Below are 12581 nucleotides of genomic sequence, written 5' to 3'. Positions count from 1 at the left end.
ACAGATGTTTGGGCAGAGAACAGCTAAAGAACTTATTGGAAGCCCATGAATGACCATTGAATTTGATAGTGCAAGAGGGCAAATATCTGAACACATTCAGGCTTCACACATCAGAACACAGGCATTAGACATTTTATTAGACAACTTTTTGAGTTGTGTATGATTATTACAGACAGATATTGTGGTGATATCACACTCTCACACTAATGTGACATATAATGTGTATAAGAAAATTACTTGACTGAAACTTTAATACATAGGACCTTGAATAGTCAAGGTAGTCCTTTCCCATGTTTGCTTAAAGATGATAAAATGTAACATTTTATGTTGTTAAATATGTTATAATATAGCTATAATGTCCAAATCCGGTGTAATGGAAAAATCAGGACTCAGTCTTTACCTCCAGGGTCTCATAACCAGACTAAGCCTGGGATTCAATCAAAGGCACATTGGACTCTAAGAGGGAAAGAGAGATAAATGTTGAGCTTGTTTTCTGAGCAACAAAAATAGGGATATTAACATAATAACATAATATAAATATACAAATACTACTGATGATATGAAATACCTGAACACGACCTTTCCTTGTTCTCCTGATAACAGGCGTCGTTCTGGCTGCCCCCCTCTTGGAGAAGGCTGGCTGAGTGCTCCAGACAGGGCAGGTGTTGCCTCTTCTTCTTCTTTGGGAGCTTTTGTTGGGCTATGGCCAGGGAGTAGTACAGGCGGAAGTTATTTACTATGACTGGGACAGGCATGGCTATGGTCAGAATGCCTGCCAGAGCACATAGGGCTCCAATTACCATACCAGAATAGGTCATGCATAGCCCATGATTGTCATGGTAACCACAGCCCACCAGAAGCCTATGGGGATGTTACTGATATAATGTTCATCATGGTTAGCCTCTAGGTGCTCTGCGTAGTAGAGCAGGGTGCTGAAGATGAGGATTCCAATAGTGAGGGAGACAGCAAGGAGGCAGAACTCTTGAACGCTGGCCTTTAGTGTGTAGACTAACACACGTATGCCCACCATGTGGCGTATCAGCTTAAAGACCCTCAGGATCGTCACAAAGCGCAGCACACGCAGGAAGCCCAGGGCATTACCGCTCAGCCACAACTCCAGGAAGAAGGGCAGGATGGCTACAAAGTCAATAATGTTCAGTATGTTCTTTACAAACACCAGCATGTTGGGGCAGCAGGTGAAACGGACAAGGAACTCAAAGATGAACCACACCACACAGACGCCCTCCACCATGGTCAGAGCAGGATTGTTCACTATCTCATAGTATGGTCACCTCTTCGGTGTGGTTCCCCACCATGACTAGCTTTGTGCGGTTCTCCATCGTGTGGAAGTTCTGATGTGTCTCCAGACAGAAAGCTGTGATGGAGAGGAGGATGAAGAAGAGGGAGACAAACGTAATGACCTGCAAAGGACAAGGGGCATCATCTGACGTCATGTCATAATGATTAAAGAAACAAACAACACATAATGAACCAGGTTGAAAGTCTGATTTATTCATTTCTAGGTTTGATTTGTGTGTTGGACACACAATGGTATCAAATTGGCTGTTGATCAGTGAGATTGTTAGGCTTGTGTGTTGTCTCCTAAACTGACTCAATCCCATGGCTGCTGTTTCCTATGGAGCCACGTTACCTTCCATTTGGGTGACATTACTAGATGGGAGTTACATGACTGAACCTTTTAAGGGACTCTGAGGGTGAATCAATTTTATTTTCTTGATTCCTCACATCCTCTCTCCTGATTTCCTTCTCAAAGCAGAATATCTGAGGTTTGTCCCCTGTGAACCTCTCCTGTAATGTTTTAAGGAGGCAAGGAAAGAGGATGTAAGGAATCAAGAAAATAGAATTGAGATTCACCCTGAGGCAACACTTCTGGTGAGGCTGCTTTTAGTTATTACCGTCCTAGCCTATGGAACAGCCTACTGGATAATCTGAGGGTAGCAGAAACATTGGACATTTTTTAAAGAAAACTTGAGATGCACCGTTTAGCCTTGCTTTTCCTTACTTTAAAATGTTGGTTCATACAACTACTTTTGTACTAGTTGTTATTATTGTCATTCACTGTCTATGATTATTATTATTTAATTTGTATTTGTTTTATTTGTTTTTATTACTTGTGTAGTGAATTGTGTTGCTGCAAGGCAGCAATGAAATGTGGTATAAACATATATTTTGAGTTGTATTTGTATTTATTTGTATTTATTAGGGATCCCCAAGCTACTCTTCCTGGGGTTCAAACACATTAAGGCACTTATATCACACATAAAACAAAAGATAAAACAGTACATCATCTAACATTTTTATACCACGACATATCTACAATACAAAATGTATAGTACCACCATACAATAATATTGCAATGTACGTGGGTGTGCTAGTGTGTGTGTGCGTGTGTCTGTGTGTCTCTTCACAGTCCCCGCTGTTCCATAAGGTTTATTTTTATCCTTTTTTTTTTCTCTACTGCTTGCATCAGTTACCTGATGTGAAGTAGAGTTCCATGTAGTCATGGCTCTATATTGTACTATGCACCTCCCTTAGTCTGTTCTGGACTTGGGGATTGTGAAGAGACCTCTGGTGGCATGTCTTGTGGGGTATGCATTGGTGTCCGAGCAGTATGCTAGTAGTTTAAAAAGACACCTCTGTGCATTCAGCTTGTCAACACTTATAAAAACAAGTAGTGATGAAGTCAATCTCTTCTCCACTTTGAGCCATGAGAGATTGACATGAGATTTACATTATTAATGTTAGCTCTCCGTGTACATTTAGGGGCCAGCCGTGCTGACCCGTTCTGAGCCAATTGTAATTTTCGGAGTTCCCTCTTTGTGACAGCTGACCACAACTGAACAGTAGTCCAGGTGCGACAAAACTAGGGCATGTAGGACCTGCCTTGTTGATAGTGTTGTTAAGAAGGCAGAGCAACGCTTTATTATGGACAGACTTCTCCCCATCTTAGCTACTGTTGTATCAATATGTTTTGACCATGACAGTTTACAATCCAGAGTTACTCCAAGCAGTTTAGTCACCTCAACTTGCTCAATTTCCACATTATTTATGACAATATTTAGTTGAGGTTCAGGGTTTAGTGACTGATTTGTCCCAAATACAATACTTTTAGTTTTTGAAATATTTAGGACTAACGTAATCCTTGCCACCCATTCTAAAACTAACTGCAGCTCTTTGTTAAGTGTTGCAGTGATTTCACTTGCTGTAGTAGCTGACGTGTATAGTGTTGAGTCATCCGCATACATAGACACACTGGCTTTACTCAAAGCCTGTCATTAGTAAAGATTAAAGGGGGGGGGGGGGGGGGGGGCCTAGACAGCAGATTCCATTATGTTGGAGAGGCTTCCATTGAAGAACACCCTCTGTGTTCTGTTAGACTGGTAACTCTTTATCCACAATATAGCAGGGGGTGTAAAGCCATAACACATACGTTTTTCCAGCAGCAGAGTATGTCAGCAGATAATGTCAAAAGCCGCACTGAAGTCTAACAACACAGCTCCCACAGTCTTTTAATGATCAATTTCTCTCAGCCAATCATTAGTCGGTGTAAGTGCCGTGCTTGTTTTTTCCAAAAGTTTACTAAGGGTTGGTAACAGGCTGATTGGTCAGCTATTTGAACCAGTAAAGGGAGGTTTACTATTCTTAAGTAGGGGAATGACCTCCAGGCCTGAGGGCACACACCTTCTAGTAGGCTTAGATTGAAGTTATGGCAAATAGGAGTGGCAATATTGTCCGCTATTATCCTCAGTAATTTTCCATCCAAGTTGTCAGACCCCGGTGGCTTGTCATTGTTGGCATTTCTGTCTTTTCTATAGACGTCTTAACATGTTTTTGGTTTTCTATTATGATTATCTTGGGTATTTAAAAGTATTATGGAGCCTTTCCTGGACACCCCCCTTTTTCTTTACCTATTTAGTTTATTTGCAGTATGGGTCCACTAGGCCTCAGGTATGGCGGTACCTTACAGTTTCTTGACCGCTACGCTACGACTTGGAACTAAGAAAGCTGCTGCTAGTCTATATATTTTGTTTACAGTTTACATTTGATCGCTTTGACTTTGTTCATCGATGGAATACAACCTATGAAATTACCCTTTGTTTGTTTTTACACTATTGGAGTTTTGGATTCCCTGTTCTGTGGTTGCTTGGAAGTGCGTCTGACTGCGGCATCACATACCTGTGGCCTCAAGGCAAGTTTAGAATTGTATTAAGAATTGCCTTCATACATGTGCACGTGCACATCTTATCATGTGTATGTGTGTCTGTGCCTGTGTGTGTGTCTTTTCCCAGTCCCCGCTGTTCTATAAGGTGTATTTATAAAAAAATCTGATTCTACTGCTTGCATCAGTTACCTGATGTGGAATAGAGTTACCTGTAGCCATGGCTCTATGTAGTACTGTGCACCTCCCATAGTCTGTTCTTGAATTGGGGATCAAAACTACAAGAGGTCAAAGTGGCTTTTTTTTCAGTAGGAGAGAATAAATAATACACACCTTGGCAACCATAGACGAGAATGGGTTGTCAAATAGAGCCCATATTTTTGGTTTCCACCTTCTGAAGCAGCTCTGAGAATTTGTTGGGTTGTCTTCAACATTGAATCGATCTGGAAACTCTTCATTGTGGCGCACATTTGAGTCAGATGGCCCGAACGCTGCAAGGGCCTCTTCGGCATCCCTATGTTGGCAGAATGTTATCCAGCAACAAGGTTCCACAGCTGCCTCGTCGACCTCCCAAAAAGCCAACTCCTCTTCAAAAAGCGGACCGCAGACATCTGTTGGACAGTGAAGCTTGCCGGTTCTGTAATAATTCAGAACATTGGAGAAAACACCTGGATGTCGGTCGAAGAAGAATTCAGTGAGGTCATGGTCCATCAGTTTAGCTAAACGGGTACCGGGCAAGCTTGAGAGTGCCCATGTAAGTTTCATGACGCATGCCACCAACATTGATCACAACCTTTTTCATGACATCCTGTTTTCTGTCCCAGTCTTCCCGTAGACATGTTTTCGATGAGGTCATGGCGTGGGTCAACGTATGGCCCTGAGAGGACACACACATTGAGCAGATCAGGACTTGGAGTGGAGAGAATAGCACGTCCAGGAATGTTGTTTAGCCTACGGTCCTCGTTTGCACCAAAAATGTTGAGAAGATTCAAAACGTTTTTTAGGCCCAGGGGTAAAGAAAAAACACATTGGGGCAGGTTATCCGCTCTCTCTTTTGGTAGTTCAGTTTGGGAAGAAAACTTGAACCTTCCTTTTATTTATCAGTAGCCCACCCTGTAGGCAGGCCCCTGTCTGCATTCCAAAGTGCCACTCCTTCTGTCAGTTAGGGGTACAGCCACATTTTTGCCTATTACCAAGTTTCTATACAACTTGATTTGATTTCAAAATAAGTAGGACATCCAAACACAAATCCGTGGCAAAGAACAACCATTGGAAGACAGTTTTAAGGCAGTTTCTCCATCAGTAAACAACTCCTGTCACTTTCACCTTTACTGTAAGCATTAACAGTATATAATAATAGGAAAATTCATATTAAAATTAAATGAAAGCACAAATGGTTGAAAAAACTTTTAAAGTTCCTTGATCTTTAACATTGACTAAACTTTAAATCTTTGAAAAGTGCAAGTGTAAAGCAGTAACTACTGGACTAATGACCCCATCCTCTCATGTCATCCTGCTGTATAAGGGACATGACACTGCCCTCTAGTGTGAAAGTCAGAAAAAGTTTGTCATAAAAGTTATAAACAACATATAAAACAACACTTTAGCACTTAATTTGCTTGATTTTATTTTTATAAAAATGTTATGAAAAATGTAAAATGTTTCAGTAGATATTACAAATATGTCGATATTACAAATGTAAAGAGGGTACAAGCTGATTTTAGAGGTTTACAAGCTAATAAAACCAAGATAAGATCCCCCAAAACCTAACAGCAATCTAAAGCCTTTTAACTGTTATCCATGATGTATATAGCTTTATTTTGAACTTCTATCCACAGTCTACACTTTCTAGTGTATTATTTTCTATATAGGTTTGCAAAGATCTGGTAACTTTCCCAAGATTCCCAGAAATCCTGTTTGGAGGATTGTGGATTTCCTGCTTATTCCCTCCTGATTCTGGGAATTATCCAACCTGGATTTCTGGCAAACAGGGAATTTGGGGAAAGTTACCAGATTTTTGCAACCCGATCTCTATGTCCTAGTTTTACTCTCATGGTTAGAATCTTTCATGCCTCAGATTACATAGTGTGATGCAACTCTCCTCCCCAAGCCAGAACCCTGGGTAGAGGGGTTCAGTGAATGTGAACTCCTTAGTTTTGTAGAGTAACTTCATCTTATCTGAGACTTCATAAAATGTTATGGTGCCCTCCTTAAATTGCAGGTAAACCCCTATTCTGCACTGGCTGGGGGTTGCACTGAGTTCAACACCTTCACTGTTGTGGCACACAGAATAGCCTTTAGAACGGTCAAGGCTCCAGGATTGGTCACTGGCCCCAAAAGCGGATGTCTTAGAGAGTGATTTTCTGTCTATGCCCCAATAGGACAGGGCAATCTCAGCCTTGTTCCCCACCACCTCCACCTCCCAGTAGCAGCGCTCAGCTTCAAGCCCCTTCTTGCACAGCACCTGGCGACGGTAGTTAAACCTCTCAGAGTGAGGTTGGACCGGCTCCTTCTGCTTTTTAGCATCCCACCTCACCATTCTGCCGTCCTCTGAGAGGGAGAGGTCCTTGTGGGCAGTGTTGGGGTCCAGGGTGAGCTCACAAGCATCTGAAGGATCAAAGAGGATCGTAAAATGATGTTCATGACCATGTTCATAGAAAGCCAGTATGAGGGTTGGCGCTCAGGCTAGAATGAAAGGCATACGTTTCGGCCTTGATGAAGACATAAGGCCAAAACGTATGCTCTGTTTCTTAAAAAAAATATATATTAGCACCTTACACTTTCTGTATTCTTTCGAACATGGTCTAAATGAATTCTATTATTTTTGCATCTCGGTCTCCTTGGGATATTATTCCTCTCCATGGTTTTGAGTGCGAGTACTTTTTGAACTCTACATGATCATGTTCAAACAGCATTATCATGAGGTTGGTTCAGATCCATTTAAAAATAAAATATCTTTATTACTATGTTTCTGTTGTACAGGTTGAGTGAAGTTTTGATGTGTTACACAAAGAACATAGGACTCACACTGTAGAAATTCTGTTCTGGTCGTAGGCTCTAGGGTCTGTGCAGCACTGATAACTGTGTAGGTCAGGAGAAAGGCTCAGTTGTGGTTAAAGTTCTTGTTAATTACAAACTCTCATTACTAAGGGTCAAGTAAAATGTGACTGATTTTCTGAAACACTCGGGATAACACACAAAAAGAAAGATAAGATTCACCTGGAAGCTGCTTAGGTATGACTCTATGGTCTGGAGACTGGGAACCTCCATCTCTAGCCACTGTTGAGACAGATCATAAAATCCTTTATAAATGTAGTGTATATTTACAGTCTGTCTGTCTGTCTGTGGTATACCCCCCTTCAACTGACCAGTTTGGGACACTGTACTGATTTCCTCCTCAGCGAAAGCCTCCAGTCGATTCCCAAACTCTGAGACAGCACTCCTTATGGCCTCAAAGGGGAGGTGTGGATCCGTCAAGACACTGGACAAGTCAGGGGGCTCTGGGAGGTTAGAGAAAGAGGGCAATCTCTTTTTTCATGATAGAGAGGGAGATAGAGAGACATGAAAATGAAGGAGTTATCATTATTAGTTGTGAAAATTCACCATGTCATCATACACACACTTGTGAACCTCAGAACCAGATCCTACATCTATCTACTACAGCCTGTGATCAGTAGCAGTGTGTGGGTAAAATCACTGGGGAAGCCATGCCCCCCCCCAAAAAACAAAGCCATATTGCAACCCATGTGTTGTGATAATTGCGTTGTTTGCTCTATAACCTGCTAATTCACATGCCTTGCGACCGTGATATACTGTATAGGCCTAAAAGGGCTCCAAAGTGGCTCAGCGATCTCAGGCACTGCATCTCATTGCTTGAGGCGTCACTACAGACACCCTGGTTCGAATCCAGGTTGTATCACAACCGGCATTGATTGGGAGTCCCATAGGGCGGCGCACAATTGGCCAAGCGTCATCTGGTTTTGGCCGTCATTGTAAATAAGAATTTGTTCTTAACTGACTTGCCTAGTTAAATAAAGGTTAAAAAAATATATCTAATAATAATAAAAAAGCAGAGTCAATAAGAAGACACAGTAAGCATAATAAATTCAACCACACCTTTGTTTTATCACAAAATTGGAGAGCAACATCTGTCCAGTGACGCCCACAAAGCATATCGCATGTAAGAAAGTTACTTGACCTACAGCATGGTCAAGCAAGTTAATGTTTCCGAAATTTTGGACCACTAAATAACTATTGATTTAGAACCACAGAGTTATTTTTTGTTGTCCTAGGCTACCTGGCTAAAACGCTTGCTTGCCAGCCTAACTTCCATTCCTGGGCAACGTTAGCTATAACCTTAGCCTTCCACATCAAGCTACATATTGAACTTCCATCCTCTCAGCCCAGGGGCACAACATTCATGAATTAATGGTTGGATGTTATAATCATTAGCCAGTGGGGAGAATTAATTAAAACTACAAGTCCAAATCACTATCTCCAAAAATTGCTAATTTAGGAAAGGGCCAATCAATTTTAGCTAGCTAGCTAGGTTCCCATGACACATTTTTTTTTGTATGCCAGGACCACTCACAGTTGAGCTCAGTGCTGATTGGCTATTGGACCAGACAGCGTCAGATAGTAGGATCAGATAAAGACACAGAGGGGTGCTGTTTCGCTCGATGCTTTCTCCTGTGAGATACATTCAGCCTCTTGCGAATTGAAGGAAAATTATGAAACACATGTAACCGATGTGAAATGGTTAGCTAGTTAGCGGTGGTGCGCGCTAATAGCATTTCAATCGGTGACGTCCCTCGCTCTGAGACCTGAAGTAGTTGTTCCCCTTGCTCTGCAAGGACCGCAGCTTTTGTGGAGCGATGGGTAACGATGCTTTGAGGGTGGCTGTTGTCTATGTGTGCAGAGGGTCCCTGGTTCAAGCCCAGGTAGGGGCGAGGAGAGGGACGGAAGCAATACTGTTACACACAGAGATGAAAGATTAATTATTTTGTTTTTTTATTGGTCAAATTTTTTAGGAAGCCTGGCTTAACTTGGCATCCATGAATACACACCACTGCCTGTGATACAACTAACCATACCTGGAGGAAGTGGATATCATCATCTGTCTGTGAGAGCTGCTCCAGCTCAGCATCTCTCCTCTTCAGGGCAGCCATGTCTTTCTCCAGGCTGCACAGGGAGCTCTCAGCCTGAGCCACTGCAGCTGTCTCGTGGGCCAAGATCAACTCTCTCACTGTGGAGTAGTGCCTCTGGAGGGAGTCGATCAGCCCAGAGAGGACGCCCTCGCAGTGCTCCTCAGCAGCCCTACCACCTTCCTGTTACACATACAGTCAGGGACAGACTTAGTGATTTACGTTTGTTTTTAATTTCGGGACGTTTTTAAATAGGCCATATAAAGTTAACACATTGGCATTACATATCAGCCTCAAGGCCTTCGTCAGAGCTTTTGTGAGTGTTTTTAATTTGCACCCTTATGTTGACATTACTCCAAACCCTTTCAGTGCATTGAACGGATGTAGGTGGAGCAATATCTGACAAAGTCCTTGTAGGCCGATATGTAAAGCTTAATAAAGAGCAGTGACACTAGCAAGAGCAGCGTGCAGGATTCTCCTTTTTTTTCTCTCATATTATTCAATTGTTACCATACACCTGCATCAAAGACACTGTAGCTCAAATGTGCCTTTAGAATTTTGAAACACATTGGGCATTAAAATCTGTCAGTGTGGGCTACCTGGGGCAGTACACACCCATGAGTTAGGAAGGAGACTGTGGCCTTGCTGCTATGTTACTATTATAGTTGGTTTTGTCCAGAGAGCATTGTAAATAACTATATTCACTTCCTTGTCTTATCTACTGTATACCCACCTTAACCCTCTTTATGTTCTCTCTTAGGTCCTTCTGCTCCTGTTCCCTCATTTCAATCCTCTGCTTGGATTCCTTCTTAATGTCCTGGAGCTGTTCCTGTGGAGGGCAAATTTATCAGCAGATTAAATATTTACAAGGTCAAACCAATAACAACCTCATAAATCCTGGAATGCACATGGTAATGAAGTGTTATTTACGTACTTATTTGAATTGAATCACTAAGGGATCAACTGTGAATTATACACATAACCTTTGGGATACTCGAAGCGCCAGATTTGAGATCAAGGTCAGTACCTGCTTCCTTTTCCGTCCCTCTTTCGCCAACAAATTGTTATGTGCTTTATGCTCAACCAGGGCGCATAGAGGGCAGATGCATTGATCATCATCACAGCAGTAAATCTCCAACAGTCTGTCATGTATAGGACATACTCTGCTCTTCAGTGCCTCTGAGACTCTAGTGGTTCTGGGTATCTTCGTGGGTCTGGCCCAACCCAGAGCATGACTGGGCGAAGGCCCTGCCTCCTGACCGTCTTCAACAGGTCTGTGCTTACCTCCAGCACCCACATTATTTCCACACTTGGACTTCTTCATTCCTTCCACCATTTCAGCCAGAACAATGTTCTTGATCAGGATAGGCCTCGGCTGAAAGGAGTCTTGGCATTCAGGGCAGCTGCAGAAACGATCACCCTTTTCTTCATTGTCCCAGAAGTCCTGGATGCAGATCATGCAGAAACTGTGTCCACAGGGAATAGCAGCTGGATTACTGAGCACCTCCTGGCAGAGTGGACAGCTGAGGTGGTGCTTCCTGACAGATATGCGAGACACAGCCATATCTGAGAACAAACTATAACATGCTGGTCTTTCTTTTCCGCCAGGAAGACAAGTTTCGATTCTGTGAATAGGCACGCCTTGTGGTTTCCTGGTATGTTTGTGAGAGCTGAGAGGGAGTGGTGAGTCTGGACTGAAGCCAAAGGGGAGGATTTCAAAACCTTCAAGAGTACTGAAAGAGCAAGTAAATCAAGATGTTTATTGACAAAAAGCTTAGCCTTATTCTGTTAAATCACTGTGTATAAATAAAGAAAAAAAAAAAAAAGAGTAAGAGAGCATCATTTTAATACAGTATTTATAAAGTCATACAATGCTAAACATATTGACATGATAAATAAGGGTTTTTCCAACATCCTAACGTCATACGATGTCACAATTACATTTCTCCATGTTAGATTCTCTCTTCAATAACCATTATAATAATCAGGCTGATGTGGAGTCTGCTTGCCAGACTTTTCTCACATCTTTTAATTCTGTAATTCACCACCTTAGTTAAACCACGTAAGAGAGCAGCAGAAGGGTTCTGGAAACATTGGTTTACAACCGGTCTCAAAACATCCTCAGTTAAAAAGAAGTTCTATAAAAACGTTTCTCACAAATCCCTCCCCTAAATTCTGCAAATGTAAAAAAGTATAAGATCAAATTTACTCACCTACTTCAGATATCCCCCAAAATATATTTTACTAACACATTTCAAGAATCCTTAAATAAAATAAAGTCAACTTTGAAAATCAATCAACTATTGAATAAGAAAATGGCATCTAGAACTACTCCATCTCAATTTATTGTTGGAAATAATACCTATAGTGATTCTGATGTTTTTTCATGTGAATTTAATACGTTTTTGTGAATGTGGGTTCCTCTCTGTCAAATACAATTTAGAAAATTGATGGAAATCACTTGGATTACATGAAGTGGTATTTCCCTTCTCAAGTTTGATCCTTCTGCTGTAATGGAGGTAATTGGTAACAAAGATATCAGCAGCAGGTTATGAGATTGCTGCCGCTCTGGTGAAATCAGTGTCTTCCTCGATTACTGAGCCTCTAAGGTATATCTTCACAAAATCAATGCAAACTGGTAGTGTTCCTAAAAAAATGTAATTGCCAAAGTTATCCCCCTCTGTATAAATCTGGGGATCCAAGATATTTTACAATTCATCACCCAATATCTGCACTACCATGTTTTTCTAAAATCGTAGAAAAACATGGTTTGGTTCATCAGGCTTGCTTCCTAACTCTATACTGTAGCTTAATTGACCCATATCTCATTACGGTAAAAAAAAAATCTGGGCCGGTACATATGCCTCGTACCTACACAAATTACTCATCATACAAAATACATTTTCACCTTTGTTTAAGAAACTCAATATCTTGTCTATTTACGACATTAAGGTACGCCAATTATGCACTTTCATCTACATATACCTCCCAGACAGTTTACCTAAACCCGTTAATGGATTCTCCCTGGAAATCCATCTATATAACACAAGACACTGCGATAACCTTCACCCTCCCCACTGCCTCACACAGATAATTCTCTATCAGATACAGAGGTACCATACTCTGGAATTCTTATGTTCACAATGCCAAACATCATCCATCAATAACTTCAAGCGAAGACTGGGGGTCCGCCTGATGAACCAAACTACCCAATAATCCCCTCCATGTCTAACTCTCACACAGATGCACACACACAT

General features: G+C 41.6%; 1 protein-coding gene and 1 pseudogene across 1 annotated transcript; both read right to left on the bottom strand.

Annotated features, from left to right (window-relative positions):
- Positions 1–421: 421 nt before the first annotated feature.
- Positions 422–5036, bottom strand: LOC120021014 (annotated as a pseudogene).
- A 760-nt stretch (positions 5037–5796) lies between these two features.
- On the bottom strand, positions 5797–12508 carry LOC120061043 (tripartite motif-containing protein 16-like protein). The gene is made up of 7 exons (XM_039010543.1): positions 10352–12508; positions 10058–10153; positions 9274–9507; positions 7549–7708; positions 7400–7459; positions 7208–7261; positions 5797–6787 (listed from the first exon to the last, which is right to left on the bottom strand). The coding sequence occupies exons 1-7, from the start codon at positions 10886–10888 to the stop codon at positions 6237–6239; spliced, it is 1692 nt and encodes a 563-aa protein (XP_038866471.1). The 5' UTR covers positions 10889–12508; the 3' UTR covers positions 5797–6236.
- Positions 12509–12581: the final 73 nt, after the last annotated feature.

The sequence above is a fragment of the Salvelinus namaycush genome, chromosome 2 (assembly GCF_016432855.1).
Source record: "Salvelinus namaycush isolate Seneca chromosome 2, SaNama_1.0, whole genome shotgun sequence".
Taxonomy (NCBI): Eukaryota; Metazoa; Chordata; class Actinopteri; order Salmoniformes; family Salmonidae; genus Salvelinus; species Salvelinus namaycush.
The sequence above is the reverse complement of the archived record's forward strand: the minus strand, read 5'-3'. Positions and strand labels throughout refer to the sequence as shown.

What these genes read in the sequence shown, in the direction of transcription:
- LOC120061043 (XM_039010543.1), bottom strand. Translation starts at nt 10,888, where the DNA reads ATGGCTGTGTCTCGCATATCTGTCAGGAAGCACCACCTCAGCTGTCCA. An exon ending in ATGATATCCACTTCCTCCAG is followed by an intron (nt 7,709 to 9,273) that starts GTATGGTTAGTT and finishes TCATGAAAAAAG; the next exon opens with AGATTGCCCTCTTTCTCTAA. An exon ending in CAGAACAGAATTTCTACAGT is followed by an intron (nt 6,788 to 7,207) that starts GTGAGTCCTATG and finishes TTGATCCTTCAG; the next exon opens with ATGCTTGTGAGCTCACCCTG.